The sequence below is a fragment of the Oncorhynchus nerka genome, linkage group LG3 (genome assembly GCF_034236695.1).
Source record: "Oncorhynchus nerka isolate Pitt River linkage group LG3, Oner_Uvic_2.0, whole genome shotgun sequence".
Classification (NCBI taxonomy): Eukaryota; Metazoa; Chordata; class Actinopteri; order Salmoniformes; family Salmonidae; genus Oncorhynchus; species Oncorhynchus nerka.
Genome location: NC_088398.1, coordinates 23176933 through 23202469, shown reverse-complemented (window position 1 = coordinate 23202469; position 25537 = coordinate 23176933). Strand labels below are relative to the sequence as shown.

Here is a 25537-nt window from a genome sequence, read left to right as displayed (position 1 = left end):
TTGTTTTTTTTGCCTTTATTGCTATGGTCATTAATTCTACTGCACAGATGGAAAGGAAATCCCAGAAGATTGAATTGGTAGTAGCAGCAGCAGAGAAGTTTTTGGGAGTCAGAGATTTTATCGCAGAAGAACAACATGGCGGTTTGAGAGAAGAGGTTCCAGTCTCCCAGGCCGACATCCTAGTGTAGGATCTGTTGGGGCCAAAGTAGTGGGAAGGGGTGGTGGGGTGTGTTGGGGATAGTGGTACATATAGTATATTTGTATATTATATTGTATATTGTATATATGTACCACTAAAATTCTAGACCAACTTTACTCCACGCACAGAGACGTGTAACAAAGCTCTCCCCCACCCTCCATTTGGCAAATATGACCATAATGCTATCCTCCTGATTCCTGCTTACAAGTAAAAATGAAAGCAGGAAGCACCAGTGACTCGGTCAATAAAAAACTGGTCAGATGAAGCAGATGCTAAACTACAGGACTGTTTTGATAGCACAGACTGGAATATGTTCCGGGATTCTTCCGATGGCATTGGTCACTGGCTTTAAAAATAAGTGCATCGATGACGTCATACCCCAACCAGAAGCCATAGATTACAGGCAACATTCGCACTGAGCTAAAAAGGTAGAGCTGCCGCTTTCAAGGAGCGGGACTCTAACCCGGAAGCTTATAAGAAATCCTGTTATGCCCTCTGACAAACCGTCAAACAGGCAAAGCATCAACACAGGACTAAGATCGAATCGTCCTACGTGTACTCCGAGCATGCGTTGACCAACTGGCAAGTGTCTTCACTGACAAATTCAACCTCTCCCTGTCTGAGTCTGTAATACCAACATGTTTCAAGCAGACCACCATAGTCCCTGTGCCCAAGAACACTAAGGTAACCTGCCTATATGACTACCGACCCGTGGCACTCACGTCTGTAAACATGAAATGCTTTGAAAGGTTGGTCATGTCTTACATCAACACCATTATCCCAGAAACCCTAGACCCACACCAATGTGCATACCGCCCCAACAGATCCACAGATGATGCAATCTCTATTGCACTCCACACTGCCCTTTCACACCTGGACAAAAGGAACACCTTTTGGAACATCATTGACTACAGCTCAGCATTCAACACCATAGTGCCCTCAAAGCTCATCACTAAGCTAAGGACCCTGGGACTGAACACCTTCCTCTGCAACTGGACCCTGGACCTACTGACGGGCCACCCGCAGGTGGTAAAGGTAGGTAGCAACACATTCGCCATGCTGATCCTCAACAAGGGGGCCCCTCAGGGGTGCGTGCTCAGTCCCCTCCTGTACTCCCTGTTCACTCATGACTGCACGACCAGGCACGTTTCCAACACCATCATTAAGTTTGCTAATGACATGACAGTAGTAGGCCTGATCACCGACAATGATGAGACAGCCTATAGGGGGGACCGTGTGGTGCTAGGACAACAACCTCTCCCTCAACGTGATCAAGACAAAGGAGATGATTGTGGACTACAGGAAAGGAGGACCAAGCATGACCCCATTCTCATCGACGGGGCGGCAGTGGAGCAGGTTGAGAGCTTCAAGTTCCTTGGTGTCCACATCACCAACAAAGTAACATGGTCCAAGCACACCATGACAGTTGTGAAGAGGGCACAACAAAACCTATTCCCCTTCAGGATACTGAAAATATTTGTCATGGCTCCTCAGATCCTCAAAAGGTTTTACAACTGCACCATCGAGAGCATCCTGACAGGTTTCATCACTGCCTGGTGTGGCAACTGCTCGGCCTCAAGGCACTACAGAGGGTAGTGCGTTTGGCCCAGTACATCACCAGGGCCAAGCTTGCTGCCATCCAGGACTTCTTTACCAGGCGGTGTCAGAGCAAGGCTCTAAAAATTGTAAAAGACTCCAGCCACCCTAATCATAGACTGTTCTCTCGGCAAGCGGTACCGGAGCGCCAGATCTAGGTCCAAGAGGCCCCTAAATAGCTTCTACCCCCAACCAAGCCATTCGACTTCTGAACTGCTAATCAAATGGCTACCCAGATCATTTGCATTGCACTCCCCCCCCTCTCTCTTCTACGCTGCTGCTACTCTGTTATTATCTATGCATAGTCACTTTGATAACTTTACATACATGTACATATTTCCTCAGTGCCCCCGCACATTGACTCTGTACAGGTACCCCCTGTATATAGCCCTGCTATTGTTATTTACTGATGCTCTTTAATAATTTGTTTTTCTAATATCTTACTTTTTTTGTTGTATTTTCTTAAAACTGCATTGTTGGTTAAGGGCTTGTAAGTAAGCATTTCAATGAGGTCTACACCTGTTGTATTTGGCGCATGTGACAAATACACGTTGATTTGAGATGGTTGTTCATTTTCCTTTTTTCCCTATTTCCCTTTTTTGTGAACAATATGTATATCTATTTTCGAACTGTGAACAGCAGCAACACGCAACAAAGCGTCTAGTCGACCGGAAAACCACACGAAGAACAAAAAGTAGAAGAAGACGAAAAGCGTCAACTGATTTGATTGGCTAAATAAAATATCGACCGGAAGTTACATTGGAGGTTGTGAATTGAGAGGGATTTGGTGAAATTCAGTGGTCACGGTTCAATCCCAATACATTCCGGCTGTTTCTGTCCGCCTTCACATGATAATAAAATTCACAGGGAAGTAAAATACAATATATTAAATACAGACATGTTAAACAGTGTACTTCTATGGAGCATTAGAGGCGTTTTGTTTGCTATAAACTAGCCATGAACGTGTTCCATTGTTTGCTAACCAGGCAATTGCTAACTAGCTGAAAGCGTAGAGCTTTTCATTAGCTGAAAAAACACAAATAAAGCGGCATTACTTTTTTGACAAGTCAAGTGACTAGCGCAAAATGCCGGAGATAAAACTCATTCACATCGTGTCTTGCAGCACTGAAGACAGTGTAAGTTTTCCAACTACTATCTAGACTAATTAACTAGTACAGTATTCGTTAACCCGCTTGCTACCTTCCTAACGTGTTAGCTAGCTAGGTTTGCTTGCTGTCTGATTGAGGCATAATGTCGACTGTCTAGCCCTTTATATATACAGTCCACACATTTTTCAGACCAGAACATAATCATTGTTACAGTACTGTACAGTGTTTGCATACACCATTCGAAGTAGCTAGCTAGCTACACTTCCCAGTCATTTCTGTTGTTGTCAAAAATGTATCTTCTTGAATTTAAACAGTAACTCCTATTTCCAGTGGTAACAACACCAGATGGCAATTGCAGTTCATGGTGTCCTAACTATTCTTGTTGTTTCCTTGCAGACTCACAAGGCTGACAACCTGCTGAGCTCGGACACATATAGAAAATGGAAAGCAGCAAAGGCAGGGGAGAAACAAACCTCAGTCATTATACAGGTAATATGCTACTTCTGCACTCTGTTTTCATGGGATTGTCTAACAATTGACTGACTCCAATTCACACAGCAAATTTGAGGATGTTAAAATGTGTTGTGTGTGTGTTATATATTAGTGTTGATTCTAGTGGGGTTAACACCAGTTGGATTTAAATTGACACAACCTGCAGTGAATAAATGAAGTGTTATTTGAATCACAGTGGAATCAACACCGCTTGTCATTACTCGACGGAGTTAATTTCCGTTAATTCTATCGGTGAAAAATACTTGGGAGTGGCCCATTTATATTCCCAGCATGCTTTGTTACATGTTGATTTTTGGAATAGTTTGTTTTAATATATACTGTATGTTTCTGCATACACATTAATTAATTGATCTAAGACAAATAACATACATTTTCCTAAATTATTCCAATCTGTAAGTGGTTGGACTTAATACACCCGTACTGAGATGGTTGTTCCAGTTTAGATGTTTGAGGTAGTCTTGTTTGACGAGTTCTTCACCATAGCAGTCGTTCTGAATGCAGATTGTAGATAATCAATTGTTGAATATCTTCCCTATTAGGGGTGTAAAAGTTTATATTTTTAAACGAATTTGGCATCTTCAACCTTAAGGAAACACTCCCTAACTGAATAACTACCACTAACAGGTCCCGATCGTCGTCATCATAAAGGGAAAATAACAGTTTAATAAATACCCGACGCAACAATGCTGTAACGTTAGTAGGAGGGAAAAAAGCAGAGCAGCAGCTCAAATGTGAGTGACAAGGGGAGCAGGAAGGGGAGAGAGATTGCGACCAAGTCAACGTGCGCTGGTAGACTACTTATTGCTTGTTATTTATCATCTCATCTGATTACATCAGGGCTCTTCAACCCCAGTTGGAGAGCTACCCTCCTGTAGGTTTTTGCTCCAACCCCAGTTTTAGCGAACCTGATTCGGCTTATCAACCAGATAATTATTATCATCAGGTGCTCTAGATTATAGTTGGAGTGAAAGCCTACAGGACAGTAGCTCTCCAAGAACAGGTTTGGAGAGCCCTGGATTACATAGTGCCTGTATTGACTGCATCAAACCAAGAGACGCTAGATAGGCAGATGGCTAGCTAATGTTAGCTAAGCTAATTGAAACTACGTAACTTTAACTATACAGTTTCTCCCCTTCTTAATCTTACAGTAACAACTCCATTCAGATTATTAAGTAGCAGTTTACCTGTTGGCTCTTGGTGTTGTAGTCTGTCCTTCTCATTTAGCTTCTTGATCTGTCATTTTAATTCCATCTTCCATTGATTAGGCTCGATATCTACTAAAAAAAATAAAAAAATAATTGAACCTTTATTTAACTAGGCAAATCAGTTAAGAACACATTTTTATTTACAATGACTGCCTACACTGGCCAAACCTGGACGACGCTGGGCCAATTGTGCGCCGCCCTATGGGACTCCCAATCACGTCCTGCTGTGATACAGCGTGGATTCGAACCAGGGTGTCTGTAGCGACGCATCAAGCACTGAGATGCACTGCCTTAGACCGCTGCGCCACTCGGGGGCCCAGTGGCTAATAACTTGCCACATGGAGGTTCTAGCTCTGACTTTAGCCTAGTGCCGGTTTGATGACTTGTGATTGGATGACAAAAACGAGCTACACGTGCTACGTGAAAAGGAAGAGCAGCAGCAGCGATACAATTTTCTTTCCGTGTGAAGCGCCATGTAGACCATCTCCATTGTGAATTCACGTGGAATTGGATGCATTTTTCTTATAGTTTTAATGGAAACCGATAAATGTCTGTTAACTGACAAGAAAACATTTCCAATTGTCACATCCCTACTCCCTAAAGCTTGATTCCAACAGGAATGACAAATTACTTCACACCCCTGCATAAATAGCCCACGAGCCATTTTCAGACCACAATGTTGGGGGGGGGAAACTAGGCCATAACTAAAGGCCTTATGGAATCTATAAAGTATGGTCATAAAGGGTTTATAAAAAGATACGGAATGGAGCTAAGCACACACAACATTCTAGAGGAAAACCTGGTTCATTTTGCTTTCCACCAGACACAGGGAGATTAATTCACTTTTCAGCAGGTTAATAACCTAAAACACAAGGCCAAATCTACACTGGAGTTGCTTAACAAGAAGACTGTGAATGTTCCTGAGTGGCCGAGTTACAGCTACTTGCAAATCTAGTTGTCTAGCAATGATCAACAATCAATTTGACAGAGCTTGAATAAAACATTATTTTAATTTTTTTGCACAATCCAGGTGTGGAAAGCTCACCCAGAAAGACTCACAACTGTAATCGCTGCCAAAGGTGCTTTACAAAGTATTGTCAGGGGTGTGAATACTTATAAATTAAATATTTCTGTATTTAATTTTCAATACATTTGCAAACATTTCTAAAAACATGTTTTCACTTTGTCATTATGGGGTATTGTGTGTAGATGGATGTGGGGGAGAAATCTATGTAATCCATTTTGAATTCAGGCAGTAACACAATAAAATGTGGAATAAGTCGAGGGGTATGAACTTTTCTCAAGGCACTGTATGTATTGTGACATTGCATTGCCCTGTTTGTTTTTTCCTAGTTTGTACTAAATAACCCATGCTCTTTCCCCTATCGTTTCAGTTTGAGAAAGAAGAGCAGGTGTACAGCATAGACATAGGAAATGAAGGGTCTGCTTTTATTGAGGTGCTGGTGGGACACTCAACCTCTGTCAAAGACCAGGACTATGAGGTATGCCACCCCCTTACTGTATATTGCAGTACCTGTTTACCTCGCTGATATCTACCACGCTGAATGCACTACCATTAGGTATAGTGTGCTGCTTAATTCCTAAGAGAACCTCTCACTGTCTCCCAGGTTCTGCTGGTCACGTCGTCCTTCATGTCCCCCACGGAGAGCCGTAACAGCACCAACACCAACCGTGTGCGCTTCTTCGGCCCTACCCAGCTGGTGAAGGCTCAGGCCCAGGAGAAGTGGGACCGCGTGAAGATTGTGTGTAGCCAGCCGTACAACAAGGTGAGCTGCACACCACTAAGAGAGAACTTTAGTGGACAGAGAGCTTTGGGTGTGTATATGATGCCACCTAAAGTCATTGTAAACCAGGGTCATATTCATTAGGCAGCAAAAGGACTGAAACAGGGTGGGACTAACTACACGTGTCCAATAAGAAACGTCCATTTTCGTTTTCCATTGCGAAACATTTTGCTACGTTGTGCCCTAATCAATACAACCCTGGCGATGCGGTATTAGTCAAGTTATTTGAAAAATGGCATGTCTTACATTCAGTGTCTCAGCTAGGGTTTTGACGGTCTTGGAATTTGAGGTTACAGTAATTGGCCAGGCCAATGTACATGGTCGAGGACAGAATGAGGAGGGTAGTCTGCTTCTCAATAAAACCTATTTAAAACATGCTGTTAAACTTTGTTATTATCGTGGCATATTATTATTATTATTATTAGGTTATTACTTATTAGTGGAGTCAAAATAAAGCTGTATGTCTGCCTTGTCCTTTTCTGTTGGTTTTTCCTGCATATAAAAACATTCTATTTCAGATCCTATTTCGACACACAAAATCATTGCAACGAATTCCGATGGGGTTTCTACCACTTTCCCCCGAAATAGTCACATAACGTCACAATCCGTGCTGCTGTCATTCGATGGCATTGGCATATGACCTTCAAAGAGAGGACACTAATGAGAGAAATAATGTAGCCTAAACTTCTGAAAATAGGCCTTTTACAAGATTAAATCATGACAGGAGCGTTTTATTTTTTATTAAGGAGATGGAGTCCAGACAGGCTACTTTAGGAAACTTACAGGCCTATAGAGCCCCCACAGTGGAGGTGTCCATAATACCCATAAAACCTAGTGGTCAAATCCAATTCCAATTGTTTTTCCACCATTCATTTTTCCCATAGGGTTTTTTATAAACACTTAAAATAAGGGCTGTGTTTCTTGTAGGCTTTACCCTGGGGTGACGTTTTGATAACCATGTAAATCTTTCTTGGACAATGTGACTTTTAGCAATATATTCACCTCTATTTACTCTCTAATTTAAAAGTAGACTTCATGCAAAACTACAAATCCCTGCAAGCTCCTGTATGTCATCTCTAGCTGACACCTTTGCTAACAGTTGTGTCAATTTAAAACTTGCACAAGACATTTCAAAGAATTGACAACTTTTTAAGAAATGTAGCCAATTTATTCATTGCTACATTTAGCTAACATTAGATAGTTAATCCAGAGATTCTTATCTTTGCCTCAATTCGTCAGTCTCGTCCAGGTCATCATGGCATTTGTAGTTCTTTATGATAGCCACATTAGCAGCTAATTAGCATTTCATTTTGGGGGGGTAAATACCGGCAAATATATTGATAAAAGTCACCTTGTCCTAAAGAGCTTTACACATTTCTCAGAACATTAAGCCAAGGTAAGTCTACACAAAACACTTATTTGAAGTGTTTCTAAAATTAGAAGTGTTTCTAAATTTAATGGTGGAAAAACAATAACTTTTATGGGTATTTTGACTCATTCTGTGGTACTCTATTAAGAGAATAAACTAAAACACACACACACAAACACAACCTGCACCCGTCAATCAAAACCACCAGCGTATGTCAGACACTAGGATAAAGTAATCCCTCTCACCCCCCTTAAAAGATTTAGATGCACTACTGTTCCACTGGATGTCATAAGGTGAATGCACCAATTTGTAAGTCGCTCTGGATAAGAGCGTCTGCTAAATGACTTAAATGTAAATGTAACAAGCAAATATTTCTCCTTTCCTTAAAACGTATTTTAAAAAACTAGGCCTACCTTAAGCTTTCTGATAGTAGGCTATAATGAAGTAAAGAATGAAGGGGACAGCTATGATATAGTATGAAGATTAAATGGACAATCTTTAAAATAGAAACAAATACACGCAACAGCCTATTTATCTGCAACTCTGATTATCGAGGGGTATAGTGTTAAAAAATATTTTTCAAATATTGCGAGCAACTATTATAATTTGAGTGGATGTAAAAAATATATATAAAAAAAATACAAATAAAAACTGACTTTGTTGACTTCCTACTGTGTGAGGTGAAGGACATTTTTGTTTACTGAGAAGCCCAGCTGGGCACTTTCCTACATTTGACATTTACAAGAAGCAGGACAAGTACACTATATATACAAAAGTATGTGGACACACCTTCAAATTAGTGGAATCAGCTATTTCAGCCACACCTGTTGCTGACGGGTGTATAAAATTGAGCACACAGCCATGCAATCTCCATAGACAAACATTGGCAAAGGGCCTTACTGAAGAGCTCAGTGACTTTCAACGTGGCACGGTCATAGGATGCCACCTTTCCAACAAGTGTGTTTGTCAAATTTCTGCCCTGCTAGAGCTGCTCCGGGTGACTAAGTGCTGTTATTGTGAAGTGGAAACGTCTAGGAGCAACAACGACTAGAGCTGCATATCAGCCTGACCAGCGTAGATTAGTCTTTAAATTAAGAAAAGATTCTGAATCAAATTATACCATGCCAGATTGGAGAGGATTGGCGCATTGTCCATTCAACACAACATTAGTGTATTATAGGCCTCAGAGCCAGAACAACCTTGTCGACTCCTGTTGCATAATTAATGAATAGTCAGACACATCCAACCTTTTTTAAAATAACAATGTATTTATTTACTAGCAAGCAATTAAAACATCATATTATGAAAGAAAGTCCACACATCAATGATTTTTTTTGCCCTAGCCTATAGCACTCTCCACCCCCGTGCATCTAGAGATTAGCTGCTCAAACATCAAAGGAAAGTTGGAAAGAGGAGATGGAGAACATTTTGTAGACACTGTTAGCAAAACATTTGCTTATAATCATTAGTAAAAATTCCCGCTATTCGGTAAAGTTTATCTCCATGAAAATAAAGTTAATAAAACATTTTAAAATCCTAAAATAAATGTTGGCCTATTTTTAAATTGTTTTGATGGTTATTTTAATGACAGTCTTCATCCATAACCGTCAGCCTCACGGTTATTCAGTTACTGTCACAGCCCTAGTCTCAGCACAGTTTCTATTGTTCACCCTTATGAAAATGATTCAGATTGGAATGACATGATGACAAGTGGCATTTTCCACCCTCAGAGCATAGCATACGGAGTGGCCTTCGTGAAGTTCCATTCACCATCAGAAAAAAGTGATCTACCAACCACAACAACACCGGTAAGAGAAGCTCAGCAGTCATCTTTAACCTTCTACATAACCCACTCGCCACTGAGACTGACTCAATAGACTCATTCACTATAAAACTATATCATAAAATCAAAATGCTTGCAGAGTTTCACTCAAGTTGAATTACACGTTTTCTGACCATTAAAGTGATCTTAGATATAAGTCCATATGCAACCATCTGTTGCACATATCCTGTAATATGCTCCAACGGGCACTGTATTATTTTGTTTTATTAGTTGGTGCTTGTCTTCCCCAATCATTTGGGATTGGCATATAGCTGGATCCACACAACAGATGGGCTAGGCTGTGGACTCATCTAGAGCGTAGACAACTTTTTTGCAAAACTTCCTTTGATTTGAGTGAACTAACTTGATACCATCAAAAATGATGTTTATGTACAATGTCCTGTGCTTTCCTAACATGACTGACTTGATCAGACGCTCTCCCAACACTAACGTCTCTTTCCCCATGACAGAAGTTGACCAAGCTTGGCCAGTTTCGGGTGAAGGATGAGGCCCCCTCGGCTTGCCCTAGTCTTCAGCCAGGCAGCCTCTTCTTCAACAGAGAGAGCACCTCCAAAGGCAGCCCAGCGCTCAAGGGTACTACTACTGTACTCAAGCTAAAGGCCTAGTTACAGCTGATTTCACATTGCAGGTTTATTAGTGCGTATTGATGTGGCGTGATTGAGTGCGTGAGCGAAAAGCACCATAAGGTCTGCTGGTGGGGTGAGAAATGTGGAACAATATTTCCCAACTTCTCTCACAATCTCATCACCTCTTCTCCCCCACAGTTTCGCCACAGACTGAGAAGCTCAGCTATGCAGCTGCCGCCCTGCAGTCTGGGTCTGGGTCTGGCCACTCCTCAGCCCCACCGTCCTCCAGCTCTCCCCCACCACAGGTAAGGACCAAGGCTTGGTGTGTCCCCCAAATGGCACCGTAATCCCTATATAGTGCACTAGTTTTGATCAGAGCCCATAGTGATGCATCATTGGCTTCTCTAAGACCAGAACTGATGGTGAATCATTCATTAAGTCCTTCCAGGCTAGTGTGAACTGACATGAAACTCCAGGCTATGATACTAGTTATGTCCCAAATGGCACCTTATTATATTCCTATATAGTGCACTAGTTTTGACAAGCGCCTTATGGGCCTTGGTCAAAGGTAGTGCACAATATAGGGAATAGGGTGCCATTTGAGAGGCAGACCATATTGATTTCTTTAAAAAGAGGTACATGGTGATTGTTTGGTAGACTGCACCCTCATAGCTAATGTAGTATAGATTTAATGTAAACATTGTAAATCATCAATAATGAAAGGAGATGACACAGTATGGAGGTATATGTTTTGCTTGTGGCACATTTTTTTTTCCAGAGGCTCAGAGAGAGATCATTCTTTCAAGCAAGAGGTGATGTTACTCACTTATAAAAGCATTTGCATAAGTGTAAACATAATTAGGACCTGCATTTGTTTGCTTGTTTGTTTTTCTCTGCTCATTTTTGTCGATTATCCCACTTCTAGAAATGATAAGCAGTTTCAGCAGTTTTTGAAAAGCAGCTTTGCTCTTTGAGGACACATTTCTGTCATGGTTTTACCATAAGGACAAATTGCTTTATCCATCCTCTCCTATTTCCTAGGCACCAGTGAAGAGGAAGTTTGAGTTCAGTAAAGAGCGCCGGTCTGCCCTCGCTCCGCCCCCCTCAAAGAAACCCAGCCCTATGGGCTCCCCTGAACTGGGCACTACCACCCCGAAACCCAAGGTGAAACCCAGCACAGCCAGTACTCCCAGCCCCAGCACTGACAAAGGTAAAGACACCCTGCAAGTCAGTCAGTCAGCCACTCACTGACTCACTCTACACCTTTTTCACCTATGCTTGTGTGAATAAAGTAAGTTTAATAAATCAATGCAAATACCCTGATAGAATATATAACTATTTTCCACTCTCCTCACCTCTGTCATACTTTTCACCCCAGCCTCCCCTGCCCAGAATACCCCAGACACCAAGAAGAAGGAGAGCCTGCCCAAACCAGAAGCCAAGTCCAGACCCAAACCCTCCAAAGCCCAGTCCAGCTCCTCTGAGGCCCCTGTTCCCCTCAACAAGATCATGGAGGGGGTGGTGTTTGTGCTGAGCGGCTTCCAGAACCCCTTCCGGGGGGACCTGAGGGACAAGGCCCTGGCCATGGGGGCCAAGTACCACTCTGACTGGACCCCTGACGCCACACACCTCATGTGAGTGGAAGAGATGGAGGGTGCTGGAACTGGGAGGTTGTAGTTTGGGAAGTACTCCTTAGTTGGGTTCTCATTGTAATCTGAATACATATTGGTCAATTAAAGATGCATGAAAATGGTAATAGAGTGAGGTTAGAACATATTGGAAACAGGTCAACAAGAATTTTGTGGAATACAACCAACAATGGGGCTAGTATTATAGTGGGAGTAATATTATCAAGTATAGTCTCCATATCATATACATCCAAGATTAGTGTAACTACAGGAGTATTACAATAACAGCATGGAAAGCAAAGCAGACCCTGTGACCCACATTGGCCTAATCACGCTCTCCCATAGTAGTAGTGGGCTGTCCCTGGCTTCCGTCCGGTGCCTGCATCCCATAGGGCAACCTATTTATTGCACTATACAGGGAATAGGGTGCCATATTTGGATGTAGCCACGGCCCCTTTGGACTGTGGTCGAAAGTAGTGTACGATATAGGGAATAGAGTGCCATCTGGGATGCTGCTGTGCTAACCAAGGGTTTATCATCTGCTTCATCCAGCTGTGCCTTCTCCAACACCCCCAAGTACAGCCAGGTGAAGTCAGCAGGGGGCGTCATCGTCCGGAAGGAGTGGGTGCTGGACTGTCACAAGAGGAAGCAGAAGATCTCCTTCAAACAGTAAGGGGAGGGAGGGGGAGACTGAGGGAGGCAGAACAAGGGGGAGGGAGGCAGAGAGAGGGGAGGATGGTCAACTCAGCAAAAAAAGAAACGTCCTCAACGTCAAATGTTAAGTTCGCTGGAAAAAATATTTGCTGTGTAAATATTTGTATGAACATAGCAAGATTCAACAACTGAGACATAAACTGAACAAGTTTCACAGACATGTGACAAACAGAAATTGAATAATGTGTCTCTGAACAAAGTGGGGGTCAAAATCAAAAGTAACAGTCAGTATCTGGTGTGGCCACCAGCTGCATTAAGTACTGAGGTGCATCTCCTCATGGACTGCACCCGATTTGCCAGTTCTTGCTGTGAGATGTTACCCCACTCTTCCACCAAGGCACCTGCAAGTTCCCAGACATTTCTGGGGGGAATGGCCCTAGCCCTCACCCTCCGATCTAACAGGTCGCAGACGTGCTCAATGGGATTGAGATCTGGCTGACATTCCTGTCTTGCAGGAAATCACGCACAGAACAAGCAGTATGGCTCGTGGCATTGTTATGCTGGAGGGTCATGTCAGGATGAGCCTGCAGGAAGGGTACCACATGAGGGAGGAGGATGTCTTCCCTGTAACGCACAGTGTTGAGATTGCCTGCAATGACAACAAGCTCAGTCCGATGATGTTTTGACACACCGCCCCAGACCATAACGGACCTGCTGCCTCCAAATCGATCCCGCTCCAGAGTACGGGCCTCGGTGTAACACTCATTCCTTCGTCGATAAACGCGAAATCAGACCATCATCCCTGGTGAAAGAAAACCGCGACTTGTCAGTGAAGAGCACTTTGCCAGTTCTGTCTGGTCCAGCGATGGTGGGTTTGTGCCCATAGGCAACATTGTTGCCGGTGATGTCTGGTGAGGACCTGCCTTACAACAGGCCTGCAAGCCCTCAGTCCAGCCTCTCTCAGCCTATTGCGACAGTCTGAGCACTGATGGAGGGATTGTACCGATCCTGTGCAGGTGTTGTTACACTTGGTCTGCCACTATGAGGACGATCATCTGTCCGTCCTGTCTCCCTGAAGTGCTGTCTTTGGCGTCTCACAGTACAGACATTGCAATGTATTGCCCTGGCCACATCTGCAGTCCTCATGCCTCCTTGCAGCATGCTTAAGGCACGTTCAGATGAGCAGGGACCCTGGGCATCTTTCTTTTGGTGTTTTTGAGTCAGTAGAAAGGCCTCTTTAGTGTCCTAAGTTTTCATAACTGTGACCTTAATTGCCTACCGTCTGTAAGCTGTTAGTGTCTTAATGACCGTTCCACAGGTGCATGTTCATTAATTGTTTATGGTTTATTGAACAAGCATGGGAAAAGGTGTTTAAACCCTTTACAATGATCTGTGATGCTATTTGGATTTTTATGAATTATCTTTGAAAGACAGGGTCCTGAAAAGGGGATGTTTTCTTTTTTTGCTGTCTTTATAAAAACTGAAAGAGAAGATAGACTGTGGTGTTGAAAAGTCTGCTTCAAATAAATTACATCTTTGACCCATTCTCTATCAGAAAGCAGCCATTATAACGGTCTTTGAATTCAGCGAATTAAGTGAAGTTGGCAGTTAATGGTGTTTATAAAAACACCTATTGCCAAGGCTTTACCTGTACCTATGCAGCTCACTGAAGTGTTACCTTGAATAGTTGAAGCCTGCTGTGATGGAATTAGTCTAACTTCCACTAATGATTCTTGTCACTACAAGCGGGCTCAGTCTAAACTATGTGTATTGATTCTCGAGTTAGTCGAAGCAAGGCCTCAGATAATATGAAAAGGGTATTTGAGGGTTTCTTACCGCACCGCTCTTCAAAGTGAAACTGCCTTTCACATAAGGTCTTCACTTCTTGTCTGTCGCCTGAGGTGAAATCACTGCTTCCACGGGTAGTTACCAGACCTGGTTTCAAATACTATTTGTATTTCAGTAAGACCTCATTTCAAATACATTTCAAACAAAGTATTTTGACAAACGTTTTTTTAAATACAAGTTGAATTTTGGAATGTATTTGGAAATACGTTTGAAATGTATTGACATGCATTTATAACTACTTATATTTAAAGTAGTTGTTTTGGGCTGTGTATTTCAAATTACTGATACACAGAAAAGTATATTTTCAAATACTTACACAACAAAAATATAAGCGCAACTGCAACAATTTCTAAGATTTTACTGAGTTACAGTTCATATATGGAAATCAGTCAATTTAAATAAATTAGGCCCTAATCTATGGATTTCACCACTGACAGGGGTGCAGCCATGGGTGTGCCTGGGAGGACATAGGCCCACCCACTTGGGAGCCAGGCCCAGCCAATCAGAATGAGTTTTTTCCTAACAAAGGGTTCATTACAGATATAAATACTCCTCAGCACCCCCCCTCAGACGATCTCGCAGGTGTAGAAGCCAGATGCAAACATCCTGCGCTAGCGTGGTTGTGACAACTGCACATTTTAGTGGCCTTTTATTGTCCCCAGCACAAGGTGCACCTGTGCAATGATCATGCTGTTTAATCAGCTTCTTAATATACCACACCTGCCAGCTGGATGGATTACCTTGGCAACTGAGAAAGGCTCACTAACAGGGATGTAAACAAATTTGTGCACAAATTTTGAGAGGGAAAAGCTTTTTGTGGGTCTGAACATTTTTGGGGATCTTTTATTTCAGCTCATGAAACATGGGACCAACACTTCACATGTTGCGTTTATATTTTTGTTCAGTGTAAATATGCATGTATCTGAACCCAGGTCTGGTACTTTCTAGGCTAGGTCAGGTCCCAGTGAATGCTGCCTGCTTCAGTCACCTCCACCATATTTTTCTACACTGTTCCCTACTCCTGTACAATGCGCTAATTTTCTTTAGTCTGACAGTATTGACATCATATCTCTGTAATTGACCCTCATAAACAAATGAATATCGGCTCATCGAATTCGAAAGAGGTTTGCCGAATTGATCAAGTACTGTTGTAAGAGGGTGTTGCGGAAATAAGTCCAATTAACACTGAGCTATTAACACGCTAATTGTGTGTATTTTTCTCTGCGTTAGTTAGCATCAGAATTCTACATTGGGACGCGCACACACACTACCACCATTATTTGGCTATGTTTACTGACTACCTCTGCTGGAGACTGCTTGCCATCTCCCTCTACCACTCTCCTTTTTGTATAGAGAATCCTTCATGCCTTCCACTCGTCTGTCCTCGTTCCTCATCCATCCAAGCCATCTCGTCTCCATTGTGCAGCTCTTGTTTGGAGTGAGGAGCTCTAATGATTTATTTCTTATTTAAAAGCTGCATCTGCTATATGGATAATTAAAGGGTCCACTTCCTTTGAAGAAGACTAGTGCTCGTACACGCACACACACACACACACACACACACACACACACACACACACACACACACACAGATGTAGACACATGCATACTCAAACACAGAGACAGTCTTTACACGCTCATACACAAACACACAGCCCAACTCAAACCAGAAAAACACTGTTATGCATCTAAATGTTCTGTGCCTTTTGTCCTTACGAGAACACTTCAAAATGAAAGGAGGGAACAGAAAAGAGGAGAGGGGCACACGCTAGCACACTTCCCTCAAGTGGCATCAAGATAAACCGGCAACAAAATGGAATGAATGGGGAATAAATAAGTAAACTATGCGTTAGTGTAGATTATTGAAGGGTCCGTCCTTCGGTAACATCTCAAGTGCCTCGGAAACCTTTTTAGATTCCCTTTTAGCAATCACAGACCTAGGCTATGTCCCAAATGTCACTATTCCCTAAATATTTTTTTTTCTTTACCATTATTACCTTAGATAACTAGTGTTGTGCATATAACCATTTTCTTCCGGTAAAGCCCTTCACCTTTTCATATTTGGAATTTTCTTATGAAAGGAAAAATGTAACTGGTAATATACAACTTTATTCCTCCCCTCATATTGTGCATAATTTCCAGCAGGAGGCCTTTTGGTAGGCCATCATTTTAAATGAGAAGTTAAATAAAGTTTAAATAAAAAAAACATTACAAAAAAATGATTGGAGCAATTATGATCATATTGACCATGAATGGATCCCAGTGCTGTCGTCATGGTTACGTCACCAGTAGAGGTGAATTTGAATACAATAGCCAATTGAATACAGTGGCTAGCTAATCAACATCACAATGTTAGTCCACTATATTTTTGCTACTTTGGCTCGTCATTTACCTGAATCAACAATCAGATATATTGATTAATCTGATTTTATTGTAGAAGTAATTCATCAAAAAGGCACATTAACATATTAAATGTGCTCATGGTCATACAGTAAATGTTTTGATCTGCTTTGATTCTTTTTTTGGCCCTGACATCGAGACTAATTCTTTTCCCACACAATTCAGATGAAATACTTAGCCTTCCGGAGACCTCTGAGTGCAGGGGTAAACAAATCACTCTTGCGCACTGCTCTCCATAGAGGGAGGATACGTTTTCCTTTAGGACCTACCCTCTGGTAAAGCTTTGAGAATTCTATTCCTTAACTTAACTCAATTCAATACATTTCCTTAGGTAATTCGCCACACTGCATATGAAGTGAAGTGTCCTAAGAGGATTGAGAAGCTCAGAGTCTCAGACCCCGTCTCTGTAAGCTAAGCATGTAGCCAGTCGTGTGTGTGTGTGTGTGCACATGCTACACAACATTAGGAAACCCTCTACTCTTTCATTTTCCAATCTAAACAGTGCTGTAGGATATGAGGAATCAAAGCACAGAATAGAGCGGTAACCGTGTGAGTAATGATGACCCTTGACCTTAGCGGTCGTCTTGGTGACTTGATGGGCCGGAGAGTGTGTGTTTGTGTAAAAGGTAATGCATCTTTGATTTAGAATGATGTGTGTGAGAGGGTTAGCAACGCCGCTGTCGAGGCTGAGGCTCCATTTCATCTGGGTGCCACAGCCACACGCTGTTCCCCGCCGCCCCTCCCTCTCTCCTCATCCAGACTTATTGTTTTATTCCGTAATGTATTCGCTTGAAGGACGGCCTAATCTAATGCGATTTAAGCCACTTACATTTTTCATAGTGCACATTAGTGGTTTAGTCATGCCTGAGTGGACCAGGTTAAGGGCTTTCCCTTAAGGGCACTGCCACCGCACTGACACCACACTGCCACGCTTGCTCGTCATAGGACCCTCTCAGTCCCTTTTTGTGGGGTGGCTCAGAGGGGACTGGCACCCCTTGATAGGTGTCGTAAAACCTATTTACTGGTGTGAATGGCTTGGTTCCACTTCAAAAAGGGCATTTGTCTTGTCAGCACATGACTTTGATACTGCAGTAGACAGTATGTCATGTTCTATTGGTGGTACGGAGGTAGAGGTTGAGAATAGATATGGGCCCAGGAAATAACGTGATGTCAAATCCATATACTTTGTTTAGTTTGACTGCCTTATGAATTCCTCACGGAACTTAGCTCTTCAGATTCCAGGTAGTGCATAAATGTGTTTACAATAGTGTATAAAATATATATTTACTTTGGAGCTGGAAAGATAAACCGACCACAGCGATCACTTATCCCAGGCATTTTGCGGATATCGTTCATTACAGTAAGTAGCCTATGCTAAGGAAATGTGAAGTTTGAAATGAAATACGTTTTGTTAATATGGGTAATTGTTAATGGGACACGCAATGCACATTGTTAAACTTATCTATCTATATATCGGTATTGCATCAGTTCATTTATTTTGTCCATATCACCCAGTTCAATTGACATACTGCAAATACATAATTGTGGGGGACAGAACCACCTCCAAGTGTCAAACAAATCCACTTAACAGGAAGAGGGAATTATGTGGATTCATTGACTGCTGTCCATTGTGCTGTTTTCTGGTACTGTTTGTGTGTGACCTGTGTCTGGCTAACCTTTTGTGTCTGTCTGGAACATGAAGTACTTTTCTGCACCCTTCAAATGTTGTTCTTCCAACATTTGAACCTTTGCGTAAAATTCCAGCCAGTGTGATCGTTCCTTTGCTGCCCATCTAATGGGAATCTTCTTGTTTACCCAATCAGATGTTTTCACCACTTATTGTTTTGCTTCTTTTCCCCTCACCCCTTTTTTGTATTATTCTATTTTAAACGATCTTTCTCTTCTTCCCGCATTTCTCTCTTTCTGCCAGGTACCTGATGGACGGAGCGGAGTCCAGCTTGGAGGGGAGCGACGATGAGGAGAGTGAGGAGGAAAAAGAGAGGAAGGTATGGGATTCTCAAACCATTCCATGACCTAGCAGTATGCCGTGACATGATTGCCTAAGAACAAAAACACAATTCTGCTTCAAATAATTGTAATGGTTCTGATTTACATGATTGTATTTGTCCTATTCCCACCCCCATATACTGCCCTCTCCCTCGTTGGCAGACTCCACAAAAGAGGAGAGAAGAAGAACGGCAACCCACTCCCAGAAAGATCCCCATCAAGAAAGAGGATGAGGATCTGTATGGTGGTTCCACAGACGCAGATGAACCAGGTTTCCATTATACACACCGCCATTAGAGCTGGGATGACAAACCTCAAATGACCGTGATTTTGCTGCACAACGTTCCTGCAGATGGTTCTAAAACCATTTGGTCAAAAGAAATAGCCTATGCATTATCTTGATTCCCGTTATAAAACTATCTGCCTGTCCCTGTTTCGCGGTCGGCTGCTGACTCTCACTCCCTCTTCCCACTGTGCGCATGGTGGAGGGAGAGATGCATTCTGAGAAGCACAAGCATATGACCGTTGATCAAAACACTAATGCAGGAAAAATACAGTACAAAGGAGCTACTGTTCTATACTGAACAAAAATATTAACACAACATGCAACAAATTCATTGATTTTACTGAGTTAGTTCATATGAGGAAATCAGTCGATTTTAAATGAATTCATTAGGCCCTAGTCTATGGATTTCACCATGCCTTTAAAAAAAAAAGGTTTATCCTAAACATTGAGGCTGTAGTCAAACCAATCAGGATCACTTCAGATTTTCAGTGCAGCACTGCTTTTTAAACAAACAGAACAGATACTAATTTAAGTGGCAGACATTATTCTCACCACTTATTTATAAACTTGAGTAAATCATTGCTGCCAGTTCTCTCATGAGCTAATGGTGCTCTCATGAGCTAATGATAGCAGCTGAATCACGAGTGTCAGAATGGAAGGACCCTGACACGGCGTTGGAAAGGGAGGAGAAAGGAACATATATACTCTCTGGCCGTACTCGTTTCCAGAGACTTGTTTCGTCACCTTTTCTTGCCAGCGCCATTATTGCCGTAAATGTTTTTCTTCGACCGTGTAGTGAATGGAATCGCTCAATCGCCTTAATACATGTTGCTCAAGTGGCTAGCCGAGGAAGAAAGAAAGACCACTAAGACCGAAGAGGATGGGAATGAAAGACGGTGAAATGGACAGAGGAAGTTGGGATCTGACTGCTTTAATGACTTGCCTGGAGGGACGGACGGATTGACAACACCGCCGTAAAAAGGACATGAAGAGAGGGATGCGTGTGGAGAGGACAAGGGGAGCGAAAGAACGGAAAGAAGCACTTGCGTAGAGCAATCGCTGCCGAGAGACTTGTGCATGATTCTAATTGCTATGGTAATGCAAGGCCACGAGTAAGTGGTCCGGGCGCATTAGTGAGACAAGAATGTCTTTACTAACCCATCACGTACCTCAAAACATGAAAGAGGGAAGAAGAATGAATTGCGACTGGGTGCATCTCAATAGTCTTAGAAGTAGCTTATTTTCCTTGTCTCCATCTGCACTGATTGGAAAATACATATTAAGAATATTAACCTAGCCTTTAACTAGGGCCTAAATACAAGGCCTTTTTATTTTGGAAGAGCAAAGCTTAGAGGTATGGGTAAAGCACTTACAAATGTTTCTACAGCATAGTATAGACTAATATGACCCGATATAGGTTAGTTAGGTAAGATGTAGGTTGCTAAGATGGTATGCTTCTGATGTAGGTTATGTTCTTCTGATGTAATATGTTATTCTCCTGTATCCCACAGGAGATGAGTCTGGCATGGACACGGAGGATGAGCTGAAGAGGTAACTAACACCATCAAATGAACATGAGTGGGATATTATTCATATTTGACTGTAGCGGGTGTCGAAGCCATTCCTATTGCGGTTCCTCTGGGTTGACAGTGCCTCTGCCCTAGCCTGGTCTCAGATCTCTATGCTATCAGAGTTGCCCAGTGACCGTAGGAGTTGCCCAGTGACCGTAGGAGTTGCCCAGTGACCGTAGGAGTTGCCCAGTGACCGTAGGAGTTGCCCAGTGACATTTAGGAGTTGCCCAGACAGCACAAAGGTTTGGGACCAAGATAACTTGATCCTCATGTTGGCGGGAGTAGGTAGGTTGGAGAGAGATTTTTATTTATTTTAGACCCTTTTTCTCCCCAATTTCGTGGTATCCAATTGTTAGTAGTTACTGTCTTGTCTCATCGCTGCAACTCTCGTACGGACTCGGGAGGGGCGAAGGTCGAGAGCCATGCGTCCTCTGAAACACGACCCAACCAAGCCGCACTGCTTCTTAACACAGCACGCATCCAACCCGGAAGCCAGCCGCACCAATGTGTCGGAGGAAACACCGTACACCTAGCGACCTCGTCAGCGTGCACTGTGCCCGGCCCGCCACAGGAGTCTCTAGTGCGTGATGAGACAAGGATATCCCTGCCGGCCGAACCCGGACGACGCTGGCCCAATTGTGCGCTGCCCCATGGGCCTCCCGGTCTCGACAGAGCCTGGGCTCGAACCCAGAGTCTTTGGTGGCACAGCTAGGACTGCAATGCAGCCCGGGAGGCCCTCCACACCCGGGAGGCCCAGATTGTTCTCATTTTGATTCATCATTTGATTCATTAGTTATTTTTGTTGTAGAGCATCAATACAAGTCTAAAACTCTGCCATATTGAAATGGTCTTGCATCAAATATTCCCCTCGAGCTCTTTCAGTAATCTGAAGAGAGCCTGGGTGTTTGTTTTGTATGTGGGCAGAAATGTCTGGTTCTGTCTGTTGAATTTGTTGTGCAGCATCAATGAACAGGTGTGGTGTCTCTTCATTCAAGGACACTAGCAGATCAACAGTCAGTAGTTTCGTAACCCCCCTTTCATAAACAACTTTTCTCTCTCTCGTCGGCAGGGTGGAGAGCGAGAGTCGGCAGAAGAAAGGAGAGAAGGAGAGAAAAGGAGTGGAGGAGGAGGACCCTTTTGGAGGGTCGACTGACGAGAACACTGACGCTGAGGCCGAGGAGGACGAGCCCATCCCTGAGCTACCAGGTCTGTCTCTGTTTGTCTGTCTGACCTTGTTTGCCTCTCTCTGTACAGTCTGTGCTGGCTGGCTGTATGTGTCAGTTTGTTCTTGCTCATTGTTCATGTTATTCTAAATCAAAAAAGTACTTTTCTGTCAGCCACACTGGTTTTACACGACGCTCACAAACGTCAAGTTGTCAAATTGCAGACAGTTTCTTCTCTTTTTTCCCATCAGTGATGAACAATGAAGATTACTGTAATGCTATGCAGGGAGTCTTGATCTCATGCTGATCTTTCATTTTCTTACTACTCTTTTTAGATTTCCTAACTGGAAAGCGATTTTTCCTTTACGGCAAGTTCCCCAACAATGACAGACGCCTACTCCTGCGTTACATCATCGCCTTCAACGGGTAGGGAGAAGAAAGACTCCAGAATGAGAGTAGGGCAGATTTTCCTGTAACAGTAGTACTTTACTAGTACTTTTAGAGGTAATACAAGTGATCAGTGGATGAGGGCTTGTGTGTCATTGTACCTTTTCTAAAACAGTGTATGGATCTCAGACGAGACGGGTAGATTTGGCACTCTCTTCAACCTCTTCCCCTCCTCATATCTCTATCTTTCTTTGCCCCCCCCCCCCCCCTTCAGGGCGGTGGAGGACTACATGAGTGAGAAGGTCCAGTTTGTTGTCACCAGCGAGGGATGGCACGACTCCTTTGAAGACGTGAGTGTGACCTCCCTTTTGTTTCCTCGAAAGACCTCTTGATGTTACGCATACACACAGACGCACACAAATATAAGAGTGATACACGAGAAGGCAAGTGCACACTCACACCACAAACATGATTGTGTAACACACACACACTTATAAAGGTGTCTTTGTAAAAAAAAAAAGTGTAACGACTCCAGGGAGTTAGAATGCTCGTCATCTATGTAACGTGATCAATACATAGTCTGCTCCCAAAAAGAGACAGAAATGCATCATGATATTTTCCTCATTGAAAGTCTTGAATGAAATCACTTTGACACTCTAGCTACCACATGACTATCTTAAGTGAAATAATTAGTACATTTTTCCTGGATTAGGTTTATTTATATTTTTTTTAAAGATCAGATTCTAGGACATGGAAAACATTTTGATGCGATGTTTACCTACACCGGGGCCATTTTAAGTACATCACTGATGTTTGATCTGATATTGGACGTGTGTGGTTAGTTGCCTTTTGATGTAGGTCTGTTACACGGACATCTGTATTCCACGCAAGCTCATTTGCAATGGAAAGTGCCTCTGCCAAGTCACTAGCTATTGAAATATATATGTTGTTGAACTATTTGCTGTCCCCTTTTAAATATTGTCTGGCGAACCCTCATGCCCTCAAAGGGTTCAGTCTCTACCCCTTTATAATTAAACAGATTCCCACCTCCTGATATATTTTCCCCTCTCTCTCTCCCACTCTCGCTTTCTCTCTGCCACAGGCACTGATGGAGAATGGTCATTTAAGCTTTGTCAAACCCACATGGATTTTTGCCATCAACGATCGACAGAAGACGCTGCCATATCAGCCCTACACTGTTGTCCCTTGAGACTTGCATTTGCCAACGTGCTCACACACACAAACACACACACAACAGTATTGTACCTGTCCAAAGGGTAGGAGAGGTGTACATTGAAGCCATAGACATTAGCTCTTCTCAGATCCCTAGGTAAATGAAACCAAGCAACGTGCCATTTTGGTACAAATGCCTTAACTTTACTTGAGGCCATCCAGAGAGATGGATGAAATGGTTTCCCTACCAGAGATGGCATATCTTCAAAGACTTATCAGTACCGGTGCATAAAAATAACTCCCCTATCTGTCTCGCTTTCAGGGCTTTTTAAAACAACATATCTCTGCTCCACCTCCACTACCTCAGGGTCCATGTCGAAACTCCAGTTATCATGTCCTGAAAAGCCACTGGCTTTGATAGAGGGGAGTGTATGAGTGTTAGGAGCAACATAAAGAGACCTAGGTGTAGCCGGAATGGCACCCTATTCTCTATAAAGAGCCCTATGGGCCCTTGTCAAAAGTAGTGCACTACATAGGGAATAGGGTGCCGTTTACAGGCGTAAAGGTGTTTGTTAGTTATTTAAGGTCACTGACAATCGAGGCCAATGACCACGAAATATGAATAGAAAAGAAGGCCTTTGTCCTTGTTGCTATGTAGGAATATGAAATAGGCTTCAAGGTTTGGTTGGTATTCCTCTCATCTTACTATTTTATTTTTCAGCAAGTCCGCTTTGGACAAATGCATGGGATTGTAGTGTAATTTGTAGCATGTAGAATTACATGTACTTTTGTTTTATTCATGTTGTATGCTTTTTGAATTGTAAACAGAAACTATTGTGTGAGGAATCACTAAGTCCTGTTTTTTTTGTAAGTATGTGTGATGTGTTCATCATCCTTATTTTTCCTGTCTGGATTCGACTTGTTTATTACAGCATCTTAGGTTTGCTTTCAGATTCCCCCCCCCCTCAAAATAAATATTTGATTAATTAAAATAATGGATTTTTAAATGCTGTTTCCATCCCTCCATTCTCGATCATCTCGCACCCTCCCCCCTCTAATTAAGTTCTACCCATGTTTCCCTCCCCTGGGCGTCTGGGTCCTCTGCTCTCCAGTCAAGGGCATTAGGGTAATGGAAGAAGAGCGAGGGAGGAGAGGAGAGAAATGAAGATAAAATGTTTGAATTCTCTGCCATTATTATTTTGAAGGGAAATCATTTTCAGACTTCATTTGTTGTTGTTGAAATGTCAGTGGTGTGAGATGAATGCATACAGTTTTAAACATTCATTACCTGACCTGACACAACATACTCAACATTGTTCAAGTTGAAATGCCTTTTTCTTTTACAAGCCTTTTAGGAGTTTATACTTAATTCCATTTGGAGCACCAGATAGATTCATAGACATTTCAAAGCTTTTCTTCATTGTATGGTCTCATATTCCTCATATTTGGCATGTCCTTGAAATCGAGAGACCGGTAGATCTGAGAGTTTATCATGTGCAAAGTAAGGCCCTTTTCACTTCATAGTGTTGTCTATACTGTTTTTCTTTAGTCTGATAGGCTATTTCTTAGTCAAATATCGACGTTTTATAGCTATATGGCTACATTCTGATGTACATTGAGTATCATACCAGTCAAGTGGGGCGGCAGGGTAGCCTAGTGGTTAGAGCTTTGGACTAGTAACCCCCAAGCTGACAAGGTACGAATCTGTCGTTCTGCCCCTGAACAGGCAGTTAACCCACTGTTCCTAGGCTGTCATTGAAAATAAGAATTTGTTCTTAACTGACTTGCCTGGTTAAATAAAGGTTAAAAAAATAAAAGTATTCCTGTTAGTGAGTTGTGCGTGTCACACACAATCTTTTTTTATCAAGCGCTACTGTACTTCCTCAAGTTGTCAATGTGTAGGCTGTACCATTGGACCACCTGAGGTACCTTATTCACAGTCTCTAAGCTTGCTTTCTCATTGGCTATGTCCCGATTCTCCACTTTTTTCCAGAAGTGTACACTTGCACACTCCCTGTCACAGATTATAACGCATAGGAATGGTGTAAGCATGGGCTGGAAGGAGTTTACCCCATTGTGAAGTCCATGCGAGAAAGTGTGTGCACTTTGGAAGAATGGTAAAGAATTGGGTCTCAGCTATACTGTGTAGATCACATTATGCTCCCAGTGAGGGGCACTGGTGAGAGCTTTGTGCATGGAACAAATCAGCAGTCAT

The 25537-nt window shown here is 42.6% G+C and overlaps 1 protein-coding gene across 1 annotated transcript; it reads left to right on the top strand.

Moving 5' to 3' along the window:
* Positions 1–2546: 2546 nt before the first annotated feature.
* On the top strand, positions 2547–24329 carry LOC115105160 (DNA repair protein XRCC1-like). Its single transcript, XM_029626843.2, has 17 exons — positions 2547–2931; positions 3301–3393; positions 6017–6124; positions 6251–6409; positions 9527–9604; positions 10089–10212; positions 10404–10510; positions 11247–11415; positions 11584–11839; positions 12386–12502; positions 18666–18741; positions 18905–19013; positions 20540–20579; positions 21669–21805; positions 22098–22188; positions 22424–22499; positions 23252–24329. The coding sequence occupies exons 1-17, from the start codon at positions 2881–2883 to the stop codon at positions 23357–23359; spliced, it is 1899 nt and encodes a 632-aa protein (XP_029482703.1). The 5' UTR covers positions 2547–2880; the 3' UTR covers positions 23360–24329.
* The last annotated feature ends 1208 nt before the right edge of the window (positions 24330–25537 follow it).